General features: G+C 40.9%; 2 protein-coding genes across 5 annotated transcripts in view; one reads left to right on the top strand and one right to left on the bottom strand.

Annotated features, from left to right (window-relative positions):
- dnc (phosphodiesterase dunce) overlaps nucleotides 1–15,262 on the top strand; it is a 540,449-nt gene that overhangs the window by 109,174 nt on the left and 416,013 nt on the right. Inside the window, exon 1 of one of the 3 annotated variants that reach the window (XM_076521356.1) lies at nucleotides 8,981–9,207. The exons of the other annotated variants lie outside the window; for them this stretch is intronic. Coding sequence (XP_076377471.1) covers nucleotides 8,996–9,207 — 212 coding nt within the window. The 5' untranslated portion in view covers nucleotides 8,981–8,995. Of the gene's footprint in view, nucleotides 1–8,980; nucleotides 9,208–15,262 lie in introns of those variants that run through there. 3 annotated transcript variants of the gene reach the window in all.
- Nucleotides 1–15,262, bottom strand: part of LOC143259408 (uncharacterized) — an 87,343-nt gene that overhangs the window by 26,933 nt on the left and 45,148 nt on the right. For both annotated transcript variants that reach the window (XM_076521379.1, XM_076521378.1), the window contains exons 2-3: nucleotides 14,226–14,351; nucleotides 13,362–13,479 (exon numbers count right to left, since the gene is read on the bottom strand). In XM_076521379.1, the coding sequence (XP_076377494.1) occupies nucleotides 13,362–13,479; nucleotides 14,226–14,351 (244 nt within the window). The remainder of the gene's footprint in view (nucleotides 1–13,361; nucleotides 13,480–14,225; nucleotides 14,352–15,262) is intronic.

Below are 15,262 nucleotides of genomic sequence, written 5' to 3'. Positions count from 1 at the left end.
GGCTGTGATTTATTAAATGGGACCAAGCCGAAGTATAAAACTGTTTTATATAATTTTTCATTGCATCTGGTTTCTTTTAACATTTCTAATAATTTTTAATATTTTGCAATAATTTCTAATGGTTTCGAATACTTTGTAATGATTTTTAATACTTTGCAATAGTTTTTGGAACTTTTCAATAATTTCGCACAGGTTAAAATGTTTATAAATAATGACACAGCATTCATACGGTGTAAATAACAATAATATTAATTTCCCGAAACGTTTAAAATTATTGCCACTGCGTTAAAATACCGTAAATAAATAATCACAATTCGGATCCATTCGATAGTAAAAATAATATCTCTAATGTTCTGTAAATAATTTCTATTTGTTTTAAACGATCTCTCCTAAGGTAAAACACTATAAATAAATTAATAGCTACACTTTGGACACGGGGACATTAATTTTCGTCAGCTCAATCGGGCAAGTACCCCACTGCGCGTCCTTTCTCCTTCTCATTTAATAAATATTTTATGCGCCGAATGCGCGCGCGTCGCATTCAAGCTTTATATTCCCCGCCGGATAAAGTCGTTTTTGTCATTTCAACGGGGAAACAACATAGTCACGGTGACCGTATTTATTTCTTTCTGCCGGCGATCCCGTATTCACGGCGGCGTTCGCCATGTAAACGGAACAATGAAAACAATCGCCGACAGAAAATTCTGCTCGACGCTCGAACACCGTCGTCAATCAACTCTCCGCCACTCCCTCCTTCCAACTCCGTGCTCCAAAATCATTTTATTGTTTATTCGTCGCGGATGGAAAAATTCGATCGACCGAACAAGCGTCGTCGCCCGTCGCGTTGCGTATAGTCGCGGGCCAGGCCATCGAAAGGGAAGGTAGCAGACAGCTTTTTAATTGCTATTTACCGAGCTTTCACGGCGTCCCTCTTGCTCCTCCTTCTCCCCGGGCTCAAAGTGTGTCCCGAAGCACGTCCTCCACCGGAAAACGATGATTTTCATGGGGCATTTGTGTACTTGTTTACCTCCGCGCTCGTCCTTTTGTCCCGTCAATTTCCTTTGTGATCATTAGGAACGAAACAATGACACTTGGACCTTTGCACAGTGCGAACTTACGCCGCCGTTCGCAAACAACGTGGCTCCTGTTCGATGGTAAATTGGAATTCTTTGATGGAACACGGACCGGCGAACGCATTTGCTGATTGATATTACTCGGGGCTCGGGGAAACCGATTTTTCAGTGTACGAAGAATTTTTTGACGCGTGTGTACGTACACGGAGACACGAGTAGATGAGGGTTCATTCGGTGGAACATTTGCGGATATAATATTCATTAGGTTGGAGGTTCTTCGTTCAATATTCAAAAGTGACGAATATAATATCCATTGGATTCAAAATTCGGGAATACAATATTCATAGGGTTCAGAAATCCTAAAAACAATATTCATGGGTTCAAAGGTCTTTAGTTTACTATCCAGAAGTCCCAAGTATAATATTCATTGGGTTCAGAAGTCCAGGATATATAATATTCATGGGTTCAAAGGTCCTTAGTTCAATATTCAGAAGTCACAAATATAATATTCATTGGATTCAAAATTCGGGAATACAATATTCATCGGGTTCAGAAATCCTAAAAACAGTATTTATGGGTTCAAAGGTCTTTAGTTTAATATCCAGAAATCCCAAGTATAATATTCATTAGGTTCAGAACTCCAGGATATATAATATTCATGGGTTCAAAGGTCCTTAGTTCAATATTCAAAGTCACAAATATAATATTCATTGGGTTCAAAATTCGGGAATATAATATTCATCGGGTTCAGAAATCTTAAAAACAATATTCATGGGTTCAAAGGTCTTTACTTTAATATCCAGAAGTCCCAAGTATAATATTCATTAGGTTCAGAAGTCCAGGATATATAATATTCATGGGTTCAAAGGTCCTTAGTTCAATATTCAGAAGTGACAAATATAATACTCAATGGGTTCAAAATTCAGGAATATAATATTCATCAGGTTCAAAAATCCTAAATACAATATTCATAGGTTCAGAGGTCATTATTTCAATATTCAAAAGTCCCAAATATAATATTCATTAGGCTCAAAATTTAGAAATATAATATTCATCGGGGGTTTAAAAGTCCAGAATATAACATTCATAGGTTCAAAGCTTCATATTTCAATATTCAGAAATCCAAAATATATACTATATTCATCGAATCCAAAATTCGCAAATATAATATTCATTTCATTACAAATTTCAGAATCGCCTATTGACTGACTCGAAATATCGAAAATAGAGTATGCAGGAGTCAAAGAGTGCCGGATCGATATTCATTGTGTCCAAAAATCCCAAGTTCAATATTTCAAGAATTGTGCGATCTCGCGATCGCTTTAGCGATAGATCGTGTTGGATAAAGAACAGTGTGGCGTCCCGTGCCACTCAATCCGCGGCATCGCTTGCCTGAATCGTCAGCGTTGCTTTCCTATCGGATCAGTGAAAATAAGCGAGCGACTTGCGTGCGGCCGACTGTCCGGCTCGCGTGTCCCATAAAGGTCGATTCACATCTACGTGCCAGGATCGGGCTTCGCTGCAAGGCTGACCAAGGCCGAATCATAGGTTGGCATAACCCTGACATAATTTTGGCATAATTTTGGCATAACTTTGACATAATCCTGACATAACTTTGGCATAACTTTGGTATAACTCTGATATAACCATGACATAACCTTTTTTTTCTTACGCTCTATCATTAATTTCAAGGCGTAAGCATAATTTACTAAATATGACTATACAAGTATAATAAGTAAATATATTTAACTTTTATTTTATATAATTAAACGGCGCATGTTATTGTATTGTATTGTATACGGAAGGTGTTTAAACTACAAAAATAAAAATTTTATATAGGATGACGGTTTTATTGGTTTTCTAAAATATATAAGTTAATATTAATATGAAAAGTATATTTATATTTTTCATAAAAAGTCATTATAATCTTACGAAAATTATATTGCGTTTGGTCTTATTTTAATCAGAAAAAGCAATTGCATTGGCAAATCCGAAATAAATAAAGTTGAATTCCGAATCTCGGTCTAAGGCACTTAGATCTCGAGGTCATCGGTCTGGCATCATGTTCGCACGTCTAATGTGAATACTCTCAATCGAGCACGCTGCTAGCACGACTCGAGTCCAGCACGTAGATGTGTATCGACCCTAAGCCGGCGTCATGTGACGATCGTGTCGCCTTAAGTAGAACTGACAGACTTAATGGGCCGGCTCCCAACTATTACCCACTTGTGTGACGCAGGGAACGATAACACGACTATCTACCCGCAAAGATTGGTATCATTTGCGAGGCACCGGCGTATTTCCTCTTAACTCGCGCGAGAAGTGCCCCGAAGGACGCTGTTTTCCTTATGTAACCTCCATCAGCGTTTCTCTTTTTTCTGTCTCGTCGAATCCATCAGCCGATCACATTCCAGCCGCGACACAGAAAATACCCAACGATCTCCCGGAAACGTCGAGCGAATTCTACAATTGTCTAAATACGATTCTCGCATTTGCCGTTTCTAATTCCAAGATTCTATAAATGACTCGTTTCTACTTTGTCCGATATCAATTGTTACAGTTTCCCGCGTGCTGTGTCTTCGAAAAATTTTTTTGACGAAGACGAATTATACGCTGAAAAAGTAGAGATTTCAGGCTTTAAAATGAGATTAGTTTCGTTGTTCTACGATTTTTGTTCACGAAGTTATAGCCGTTCGAATATCATCAATTTTTCGGAAATTCGAAATTTTGTATAAAATCTAGGACGAGGTTTCCCATCCACCGTGTCGCAAATAAATTTTCTTAAAGAAATCGACGAACGTCTTCCGAAAGTGGAAACTTCGGGCTTTAAAATGAGCTAAGATTCATCGTTGTATGATTTTTTTGCACGAAGTTATAACCGTTCGAATATCATCAATTTTTCGGAAATTCGAAATTTTGTATACAATCTAGAACGAGGTTTCCCATCTACCGTGTGACAAATAAATTTTCTTGAAGAAATCGACGGACGTCCTCCGAAAGTAGAAACTTCGGGCTTTAAAATGAGCCCAGTCCCATCGTTGTATGATTTTTTTGCACGAAGTTATAGCCGTTTGAATATCAACAAGTTTTTCGAAAATTTGAAACTTAGACGGAAGTAGTAGACGATTGCCCACACAACTATGAAAACGAGACGCAAGGCTCGCATAATCGTATCTCCTCTTCCGAAATTGTCAATTTTTGTGCGCAATCTGAGCGCGAATTAGGGAGAAGTTACTGTATCGTGTTCCTGAATCGTCCATGTACGACCACAAGATTTCTTTTACCACGAGTCGGCTAACCTTGAACCGCAGTTATTAAACACGCCGATCATTTCTATTAGACTCTGGATCATGAAATTTGAAACTCGGACATTGCATGAGGATACTATATCCGCGGCTGTAAATCTGAGACCTTGGACCTGTCATCGTAAACTCCAGTTGATCTACTACTGTCTGGCATGTTGATCGTAACCTTTGGTCTTTGGATTTCGAGCGACGGGCTGATCATTTCGGTTTCAGGTTATGAGTTGCGAATTTGTCTTTTTGGAGTCTAAATTTTCGGAGTCTAATTTCTTCGGGGGGTTTCGAGGATAAGAACCTTGGACGCTGTGCTTTGGAGCGGAGAATTTTGGATTTGGGAAGATTTAGAGTCTCGGATCTGTGGATTCGAGACTTTCGAGTCCTTGAATTTTTGGACCTTTGAATCCTCGACTTTTGAATCCATGGATTTGGCACCTCCAAATCTTTGAATTTTGGGTCCTCTGGAATTTTGGACCTTTGAATTTTGGGACCTCTGGAATTTTGGACCTTTTGAACTTTGAATCTTTGGCACTTCGAATCTTTAGAACTTTGAATCTTTGGAACTTTGGATCTTAGGAACTTTGAACCTTTGAAACTTTGGAATTTTTGAAAAATTGACACCACTGTGTGTCGTTCGCAGAGAACAACGATCCTTGGACACTGTTTTCATTGGCCGTCACGAACGGAGCCGGTGCAGTCGGCGCTGAAAATTTAAGGGTTGAAACGGGGTCGTACGGTTTTATTCTTCCGAGCAACAACGCAGCCGAATCCCGTGATTTACGGTGCGTGCTATTGCACAGGAATCGATTCACGGTGAAAGAGAGCAATTTATGGAAAATGCATAGGCGCATAGGCGTTGCGTTCCGAAAATGCACGTGATTGTTCTCGGCGAACGATCGATGGAAGGAGAACGCCCGAAATTTACGAGCTGAATAGAGCCTTTTCCGAACGACAGTCTAGATCAATTCTGCTTTTATGCGGAGCTTAATAACGGCGGAGGTATCGGGCAATCTTCTTTCTTCTCGCCGACCATAATCCCTGATATCTCTCTAACAGTTTCAAGAAGCTATTTTAACCAGAGTTAAATTTTTCCGAATTAATATTTATCGAGGAGAATTATCCGAATGAATTCCTTTTAGTCGAATATTTTATTCGAATAATCCTTTAGTCGAATATTTTATTCGAATAATCCTTTAGTCGAATATTTTATTCGAATAATCCTTTAGTCGAATATTTTATTTGAATAATTCTTTAATCGAATGATTCTTTATTCGAGTAATTCGTTATTCGAATGATTCTTTATTCGAATAATTTTTCATTCAAATAATTCTGTATTCGAATAATTCTTCATTCGAATAGTTTTGTATTCGAATAACTCGAATAGTTTTGTATTCGAATAATTCGAATAGTTTTGTATTTGAATAATTCGAATAATTCTTTATTCGAACAATTTTAATTCGAATAATTCGAAAAAGGAATATGGGAGAAATAAATCGATGAACTATGAGAAAACAATTTTCACACGAACTCAATGTAATGAATTCTATGAAGAGTGAAACGAACTTTCTGGGAAACCTAATATTTAATTTGTTTGAAAATTTATCAGGTTGTTCGGTCAGAGATCAATTTTCCCGAATAAAGACAGCGGGAATACTATTCAACTTGAAAATCGCGTCAAATTGACACGCGGAATGGACGAGGATCGAAGAAAATAATTCTCGGCTGTAACTCTGAAGTATTCGCGGTGGAATCTCGCGTCGAGTTTAATCGTTTTCTAACTATTATTTGGCGTGCACGCGCAGCGTAGATTTCATGAAATTAATTACACCGCGTTAATTGAATTTAGCCAATGGAATTAATTAACCGGGGCCGGTGTGAATTTTCGTGGCAATCTGATACGGTCCTGAAATTGCGTCGACCTGTGTAACACTCTCTCTGCAACTGTGGTTAAAAAATTCATACCTTTTAACACAAACACGACGGCTATCGGTTCGTTTCAATTTCCCAATTATGACCGGTCTGACAATTTGTTTAATGGAATATTTCACGGGATCACGCTTCTATCCGTCGTCCCTCTGCGCGCAGGCATTCGGTTCCCTGTCTCAGAAATTCTCGCTCGCGATTCTTATCATTTGTCACATCCGATTCCGCGTTCCCACAACCAATTCCCGGTGTCCTGTTCTCTCGTCATTTTCTTCACCATTTTTTACTACCTGTCTTGTTACCCGCCGCCATTACACCGCACGTCCATGTTTTTTTACTTAACACTCGCCAGAGTTCAGTTATTCGGAATGAAATGTTATTCGAGAAATGTTTCGAATAAATTCTTCGAACTGAATTTTATTCGAGTAGTATTATGAATAAAATTGTATTCAGAAAATATTTGGAATACAATTTCATTCGAGTAATATTACGAATAAAATGTTGCTCGTATAATATTTCAAGCAAATGCTTCGAATAATATTTTATTCAAACAATATATCATCGAATAGGATTGTATTCGAGAAATATTTCGAATCAATTCGTCGCGAGACATTCTCTGTAATCTTCCTTTGTTCTGGAACGTTTTAAGTTTAATTTAAGAAAGCTTCATCTCTCCGTCTCATTTCTCTAAAAAGGTTCTGCGATTTTTACACGAACTTGGCAATTTTTCGCGACGGTGGCAACGGCGCAAGGCGACGTTTAACCACAGACCAGTTTCTTCCCTTTTCTTCCCGCGTAACGCAGTTTATCGCCACCATCCTGATATTTCCGGCTGCTGTCTGCTCGTACTTCGTGCGCCTTCCTCCGCAGACGTGTGCAGCACCGATCGTTCCAGCCGCGGAATATAGTCCCCGATGCGCGTCATTTAATCGAAAGAATCGTTCGAGAAACGGGAATAGTGTCAGCGTGACGCTGCGGCGGGTCTCTTCCCTGCATTCTGCATCGAACGACTTTATCGTGAATTTCGCGATGCTCCTCGTGAAAACACTTGTCGGAAACTCGTGGCCGGTGCCTCGAAGTGCATACTACTTAAGATACAAGTTTCAGGACCCAGGTCTCAAAGTGCGCTATGTAAAGGTGCGGTCCAGAGTATTGGATCTAAAGTGGAAGGCACGAGGTGCTGGGTCCGAAGTGGGTGGTCCAAAGTAATTGGTACAAAGTACGAGGTCGAGAGTACAAGGTCGAAAGTAACAGGTCCAAAGTACAAGGTCGAAAGTACCGGGTCGACGGAACAGGGTTTGAGGTACAGGAGCTAAAGTACCAGGTCAGAAGTACGAGGTGAAAAGTATGAGATGAAAGTACGAGGACAAAGGTGCCAGGTCAAAAGTATAGGGATCTAAGTGTGCAAAAGTATAGCGATTCAAAGTACAGTGTCCTATGTACAAGGTTTAATGTGCAACTTAAAAATGTGAAATCCAAAATACAGGCTTGAAAATATAAGGTACAGAGTGGAAACTTAAAAATATAAGGTTCAAAGTACAGACTCAAAAATATAACGTTCAAAGTTCACGCGTGAAAATATAAGATTCAAAGTACAAGCTCAAAAATGTAAGGTTCAAAGTTCATGCCTAAAAATATAAGGTTCAAAGTACAGACTCAAAAATATAACGTTCAAAGTTCACGCGTGAAAATATAAGATTCAAAGTACAAGCTCAAAAATGTAAGGTTCAAAGTTCATGCCTAAAAATATAAGGTTCAAAGTACAAACTTATAAATATAAGGTTCAAAGTACAGGATTTAAAAATATAGAGTTCAGAGTACAGACTTAAAAATATAAAGTTCAAAGTACAGACTTTAAATCTTATATTTTTAAGTCTGTACTTTGAACTTTATATTTTTAAGTCTGTACACTGAACTTTGTATTTTTAAAGTCTGTACTTTGAACCTTATATTTTTAGGCATGAACTTTGAATCTTATATTTTCAAGCGTAAACTTTGAACGTTATATTTTTAAGTCTGTACTTTAAACCTTATATTTTTAAGTACAGACTTCAAAATATAAGGTTCAAAGTTCACGCTTAAAAATGTAAGATTCAAAGCATTGCCTTAAAGCGTAAGGTTCAAAGTACAGACTTCAAAAATATAAAGTTCAGAGTACAGACTTAAAAAAATAAAGTTCAAAGTACAGACTTTAAAAATATAAGGTTCAAGCTACAGACCTAAAAATACAAGGTTCGCAGTACAATCTCAAAAAGATAAGGTCCGAAATATTGCATTCAAATTTCTAAATCGTCCACAATCAAAAACTTCAAAACATTTCTGGTCCCCGAAAAAGTCCCTCAACCAGCAACAACCAAATATCAAATATTTTCGTTCCATTATCGCAAAGAGACGGGTGTTCGCCCGTCCTTACAAATAAAATAAAACAAAAACAAAAAGGAAAATACCTAGAATTACATTTCTCCTTTGAACCGTGAAAAGATCGAAAAAACGTCGATCTGCAACGCGACCCAAAAATTTATTCCGTTCATTCCGAAGCAATCCGTCCGATCGAAACGAAACGGCACCGTCGCGGACGATAAAATCCGTGGTCGAAAAAATTCGCCTACGTTCCTGAATTTTCCGCGAAGCGACACGGGAAGCGACCTCTCGGCTACAAAGCAGCCTTTCGAGCGTGATTTAATTAATAGTGATCTCGGAATGACCGAGGATCCAATGAAATGTAGTTCGGCGTCGTCGCAGAGGTGCCACTGGGTCAGGGAAACCCTCCGGTTTTCCGGATGCTACGTTACTGTGCCACAGCGACGCCGGAGAGAGAATCGTTCCGTCAGTCGGGTCTCGGCCGCCGTCAACGTCAATACGACGGCGCACGAGTTCATCGTCTCGGCTCGGGTGCACCGAGCCACCTCGCGGTATCTCACCATTTTTTTTTGCTAAACTGTTATCACTGTCTTCTCTGTCCCCCTCTATCACCGAGCCCACCGTTTCCCGTTCCCCTCGCGACACACCTGTCTCGCTGCGGGAGCATCGCCATCGCCAGTGACCGTTTCGTTCGACAAAATATTCGGTGACGGTGCTGACTATTCCGGAAAGGATATCTATATATATATACATATCAGGTTGTCTGAGAAAGTGTCAGGAAGCTTCTGCTGTCGTCGGGTGCAGGTGTTCCGTCTCCGAGCACTGTGGAAGCTGCCGGAGTGGCTCTGCCGTCACTCGGCGAGAGAACCTGTCGTTGTCAGTCAGGGTCAGTTTTGATTTTCTCCACTGTGCACACCGTCGCAGCCAGCCACTGCACGTTCCCGCGACGTATATTTGTTTAGCGGAGTGTCGATTCGGTTGATGTCCACGGTTGGGCGAAGCCCGGCGAATCCGTTCGACACGCGCGAGCCAATTGGATTTGTTTTGATGCGCCAACCTCTGGGAGACGTGACCCCGGAAGACGAGTGTCTTGGCACCAGGAACGTGAACATCCGGGCACCCTTTTTCGGCAAGCACGTGGCGCCGGTGGACTTCCCTTCGAAAACCATGCTCTAATGGTTTCACGGATGCCCTCGGCGTCGACGTGCCACGACCGAGGCGAGGCTTTTCGAAATTCGCTGGCGAAATAACGCGATATCTCTCTTCGATTCTGTCGAACAGATTCGGTCGGATTGAATCGTGTGTTGTCGGCTACTGCCGGAGTTGGGCATTATTCGAACGAATGTTTGTCTAAGACGATTAACCGAATTAGGGCTTGAGTATTTTATTCGAATAACGATTATTCGGTATTCGATTATTCTATATATTGAATATTATTCGAATTATTCTTCAGACGAATGATTTTTTTATTTGAATGATTCTCTTCTATTCGAATTATTCGTTATTCGAATAATCTTTCGAATGAATTCTTGTTCGAATGAATTCTTGTTCGAATGAATTCTTGTTCGAATGAATTCCTATTCGAATAACTCTTATTCGAACGAGACATTGTTGAAATAAAATCTGAATCAAATGAATTCTTAATCCAAGAAAATTCGGATAAATATGCAGATAATTTATCCAGATAAATATTGATTCGATTGAACATTTCGTAGACAGAGCGTCGAATAAAATTCGATTCGTCAGCCATTGTCTCTTACTTTGCCCGGCTCCGGCTGCCAGTCGCCGATGCTCGTTTTAGAAAATCGTCCGGATAATGCGGCAGAGAATGGAGAATAAACCATTCCGTGTTTGTCCCGTGTAATTTATATCCTCTGTTTACGATTAATTATCGGTGACCTAATTATCTCGCGTTTCCGCGCGTCTGCCGGAGTCGCCGATGGTGAAAAATTCGGCCGCGAACGACTGCCGGGAGAAATCAGAAACAAGCAGCCGGGGCTCGCTGGCCGATTTTAACGAGAGAATTAGCGCTAACGAGAGAGTTAGCCGGCTGCTCCGTTCGCAGGTTGCTAGATTGAGACAAACAAGACCGCTCGAGTTTCTTACGTGCCTCCTTGAACTTGCCCGCACAAAGCTGCCGCACTCGGCCGCCCCTTCTTCGCTCGGGATCCCCTAAACTTCGTCAAACCGAGGCAAACCCGATATTTACCTAGTCAATTAATCTCGAGCTGTTAACCAAATTTCTGCTACGAGCGAACCGATGAAAAATCTCTGTCAAACTCGTTCAAACTCCTTCCACTCATCGGCATCGAAGTTTCCGTTTACATCGTTTCTGTCCGCTAATTAATCTCTACGAAGTGTGCAAGCACCGATTTTCGATTTCCAGTCGATCGTTTAGAGACTTGGTTCAAACTTGGTTCAAACAACTTCAAACTGCCTGTCTCGTTGCTATATTTTTACAATTATAAATTCATCTTAGAACAACAGCATCTGGTCTCGAACTAGTTCGGACAACTGCCAACAGATTTACACAAACGGGAACGTACACATACAAACGTGAACGTACCTATACAAACGCGAACGTATCTGTACAAAGGCAAATGTACCGATACAAATGCAAACTCACCGATACGAACACTGTCAAACGCTGTGAAACAGTCTCAAACAGTCTCAGTCACTGTCAAACAATCTCAAACACTGTCAAACACTGTCGAACACCGGCGAAAACTCTCGATCGCAGATTTCTCAAATCCCCTCGACTCCTTTTCATGCGATAACGTTCTATCCTTGCTTGCACGGATTTTTTCACCTGTCCCAGTGAAGATCGTGGCGGTAGTGTCCAGTGTAAAATTTCCAGTGAACAGAATCGGTATGTGTGAGATTGCGTGTCCTGGTGAATCGTGAATCAGGGAAGTGACTAGGGCCCGAGGCGAGCCGCTTGATACATCCAGTGAGCAGAAAACCACCCCCGGCGAGTCGAACAGGTCGCCTGTCCTCGCGACATGCTACCTGTTGTCTAGTATAGCCCCGGCTAGAAACTTTTTCATGCAAATCTCGCTTGTCTATCTGCTGCGCGTATATGTGTGTATGTGTGTGTGTGTGTCACGAGCCGACGCTGCTCCCTTCCATTTCGTAGGCTTCTGTTGTGATCTTGGCAGTGATTCCACGGGTGGGGCTGACATCGGTATCGGGGGAGGGGAGAGGGGTTGGCTGCTTGGACGAGGCCGACTGTTACTATACTCAGACAGAGGTACTTGTTGATAATGTTGTAGAAGCAACCGTTCATTCGGATAAAAATTCGTTGAAGTAAATTCTAACGTTGCCTTTGTCTTTAGAAATTAGTTTACAAGTTTTTCAATCGACGGTGGCTTCTGATAATTTTCTGTCGAAATTGTACCATTTCATGCTGCCGGCGAATGATTCAATAAACGAAAAATAAAATCGCCAATAATAAAGAGTCTAGCTGGATAAATTGATTAGATGATAAAATCGAACGTTAAATTAACGACGATTATTCCATCGCAAATTCTGCGAGAGCGGATTCGCGTCCGACGAGACTCTTCGCGCGATTTTTAATCATAAACCGACGGGATGATCGAATTGCGCATTCGATTAACGACGATTATTCGTCAAAAAAGCTGCGAGAGCAGATTCGACGCGGCGCGGCCGGGGCCCTTCGCGGAATTTTCAATGAAATTCCTGACACGTTAATTGATATCCCGTTAAGTAGCCCGTCCATTAACGATCCCCACTCGGAATCGGAGAAACTTAATTTCGACGATTTATTAATACCGCGAATATCCCCATTTAATAATTAATCGAGACAGGACCGTATGAAAGCATCAGCGAACGGACACGTTGACAAAGTGGATGCTGCACGCGTTCGGCCGCAGGTTAGGGGTTTACGGAAAGATTAAAAGCCCGGTGGGGTAACATGTTGCAGGAATTCCGACGGAACGAGCGACGTTTCGCGGCGTTCGAATTTGCAAAATTTTTAATCGAAAGAATATTTCGTGGACACGCGGTCCCCGGGTATTATTTTCTGTCCGGACGTTAATGGAAAACTGTCGTGGAGCCAATTACGCGAGTCCGACGGTGTCTGTCAACGCGTTTTGAACAGTGCCACGCGTTCAGGAAGGGAGCAGCGAATGCCAAGCAGCGTCTTTCGACAGCGTTCTGCCAACGCCAGACACGAGACACAGAAACGCTGTGTCGTCGAATATAAATAAACAAGAGACGCGTCGGAGAAATTGGGTTGACTGTTCAAATTGTCGGTTGTGTCCGTCCTACGAACCAATAATTGTCCGAGAAACTTGACAGGGAGAGAGAGAGAGAGAGAGAGAGAGAGAGAGAGAGAGAGGGAGAGAGAGAGAGAGACGATTTAACTAGAGACCACCAAAGTAGCTACCGCAATTTAGGAGATCATTGTTTCGACGTTCCCAATATGTCAAAGTTCCGCCGAACCAACCGAAGCACCTTCTCGCAGTCGGCTCTTTGATTTATTCAACAATTTATCTTACCGCGGAAGATATTACTCGGCTGACCGCGGACCAGACTCATCTCCTCGCCCTTTGCAAAAATTGCTTTACTCGAATGCCGCATCGGGAACACCGATACGGTTTTCGAACAGCTTAAGACGATCCGCAAGAAAACTGAGAAACGCTTATTCCCTGTCTGTGTTCGCGAACTGTCGTCGTCTACTCACGCGAACTCATTCTTCGAGAAATTCGCTATGCGCGAGCAGAAGATTACTCGGATCGAGGATATCCCAGAAAGCAGCTTAAACTCTGTCCGACTATTAACGAGGCTGATCCACTTGGTTTCTATAAAAATAAATATCGGAGGAATTTATCTTTTGCCTGACTAAGGACGGAGCTTATCTCCTGGCCTTTGGACAAACTATTTTACATGTTGTAACTATGAAAAATTTCGAAAGTATTTGGTTGGATAAATCTTGAACGATGTTTGATCATTACCGAGGCTGATCTATTTCATTTTTATTAAAATAAATAGTGGAAGAATTTATATCTTGTCTGACTACAAGCTGGGATAATCTCCTGACTGTTAGAAAAATCATTTTACCGAGTATTGCACGGAATACAGGGGTGAAAATTGTGTAGGGTGAAGCTTAACCCGTGTCTGATCGTTAACCGGACTAATCTACTTACCCTTGTACGGAAAGAAAAATTGTAAGAATTTGCATCTTGTCTAACTGCAGTTAGGTCTTAAATTCTGGCCCGTGGAAAAATAATTTCGCAAAATATTGCACGGAGTGTAATTTCTAAGATCTTTGGTAGAACGATGTTTAAATTGTGTCTCTAACTATCAACGGGGCTTTCGACAGAAATAAAATTTTTATCTTGTCTGACGACAGGCAAAGCTTATCTCCAGACGTTACATACAATTTTACGAAACGTCGCACGGATTCGAGTTGTGAACATTTTTCTGTAAGGGCCTCTGCTAGAGGAAGCTCAAACTCGGTCTGACTGCAAGCAGCCCTTATCCCCTTGCTCTTTGTAAAAATTGCTTTTCGAAAATATCCTTCGTGATCTGTGCGAGGTACACTTACCAGAAATTTTCGTCGACCATCTTCGGTGAAACGAGTCCAGGTTGAACGCATTCCTCGTCTGATCGCGGATCATCCTATTCTTCTTGACTCTTCCACGCTTCGTTTTCCTTGAACGTCGGATAGTTCCTGTTGAACATGAAAACTGTTAAAATATAGTAATCCTTAGAGTGCCGAACCATGTTGTTGACTACGTTCGAGAAAACTTTTTATGTTAATATTTTTGTATAATAAATAAAACTTTTATTTCTTACTCTCTTCCTTTATCAATTTTGTAATTGTCATCTTTTACAAAGTTTTTATTAATAGTATGTGTTTGTTAATAGTATTAATAGCTTAATAATAGGACAATTGTTAATTCGTTGTATGAATTAATGTATTTAATTCGAGTTCAATTTATTGTATTTTATTCTATCTGATTTTATTCGAGTTTAATTTATTGTATTTTATTCTATTTGATTCGTTTTTATTCGAGTTTAATTCCTCGTATTTGATTCCATTCTATTCGATTTTATTCGAGTCTAATTTCCTGTATTTTATTCAATCCCTTTTAATATCATTCGAGTTTATGCAATGCATTGTATTTCATTCTAGTCGATTTTATTCCCTTGTATTATTTTCATTATCAACTTCTCTCAATATTTCTCGCTCGGTTAAATTTTCGATCGGCGCAAAAAGAGTCGACAAAACAAAAAAAAAAAGAAGAAAATGTTCCATCGCTTCGAACGATTCGAGAAATGCTCGCACGTGACCCAAACCTCGAATGTCCAGCGAACCAACGTAGGAAGTGATCTCGAGAGTTGCGGAAGTGCCGCACGCCCGGTCTCCCTCGACTCCGGCGTCAAAAAGGACCGCCTTATCGCGTCTAATCTGTTGCGAAAGTGCTTTAATTCGAGATACGTGTTCGTCCAATCTCGAGGTCATTCGTTCGTACTGCAACGATTGTTGTCGCTCCCCCGTCCCCCTCCCTTTGTTCAGCCGTTTCGCTCGTTCCCGCGGCGGCGTTACGCTCTCTCCACGATGGAGCAGGCTAGGGTGGA

This window comes from Megalopta genalis, chromosome 5 (genome assembly GCF_051020955.1).
Source record: "Megalopta genalis isolate 19385.01 chromosome 5, iyMegGena1_principal, whole genome shotgun sequence".
In the NCBI taxonomy this organism is placed as follows: Eukaryota; Metazoa; Arthropoda; class Insecta; order Hymenoptera; family Halictidae; genus Megalopta; species Megalopta genalis.
Note: the sequence above shows the minus strand (reverse complement) of the source record. Positions and strands in the feature narration are given on the sequence as shown.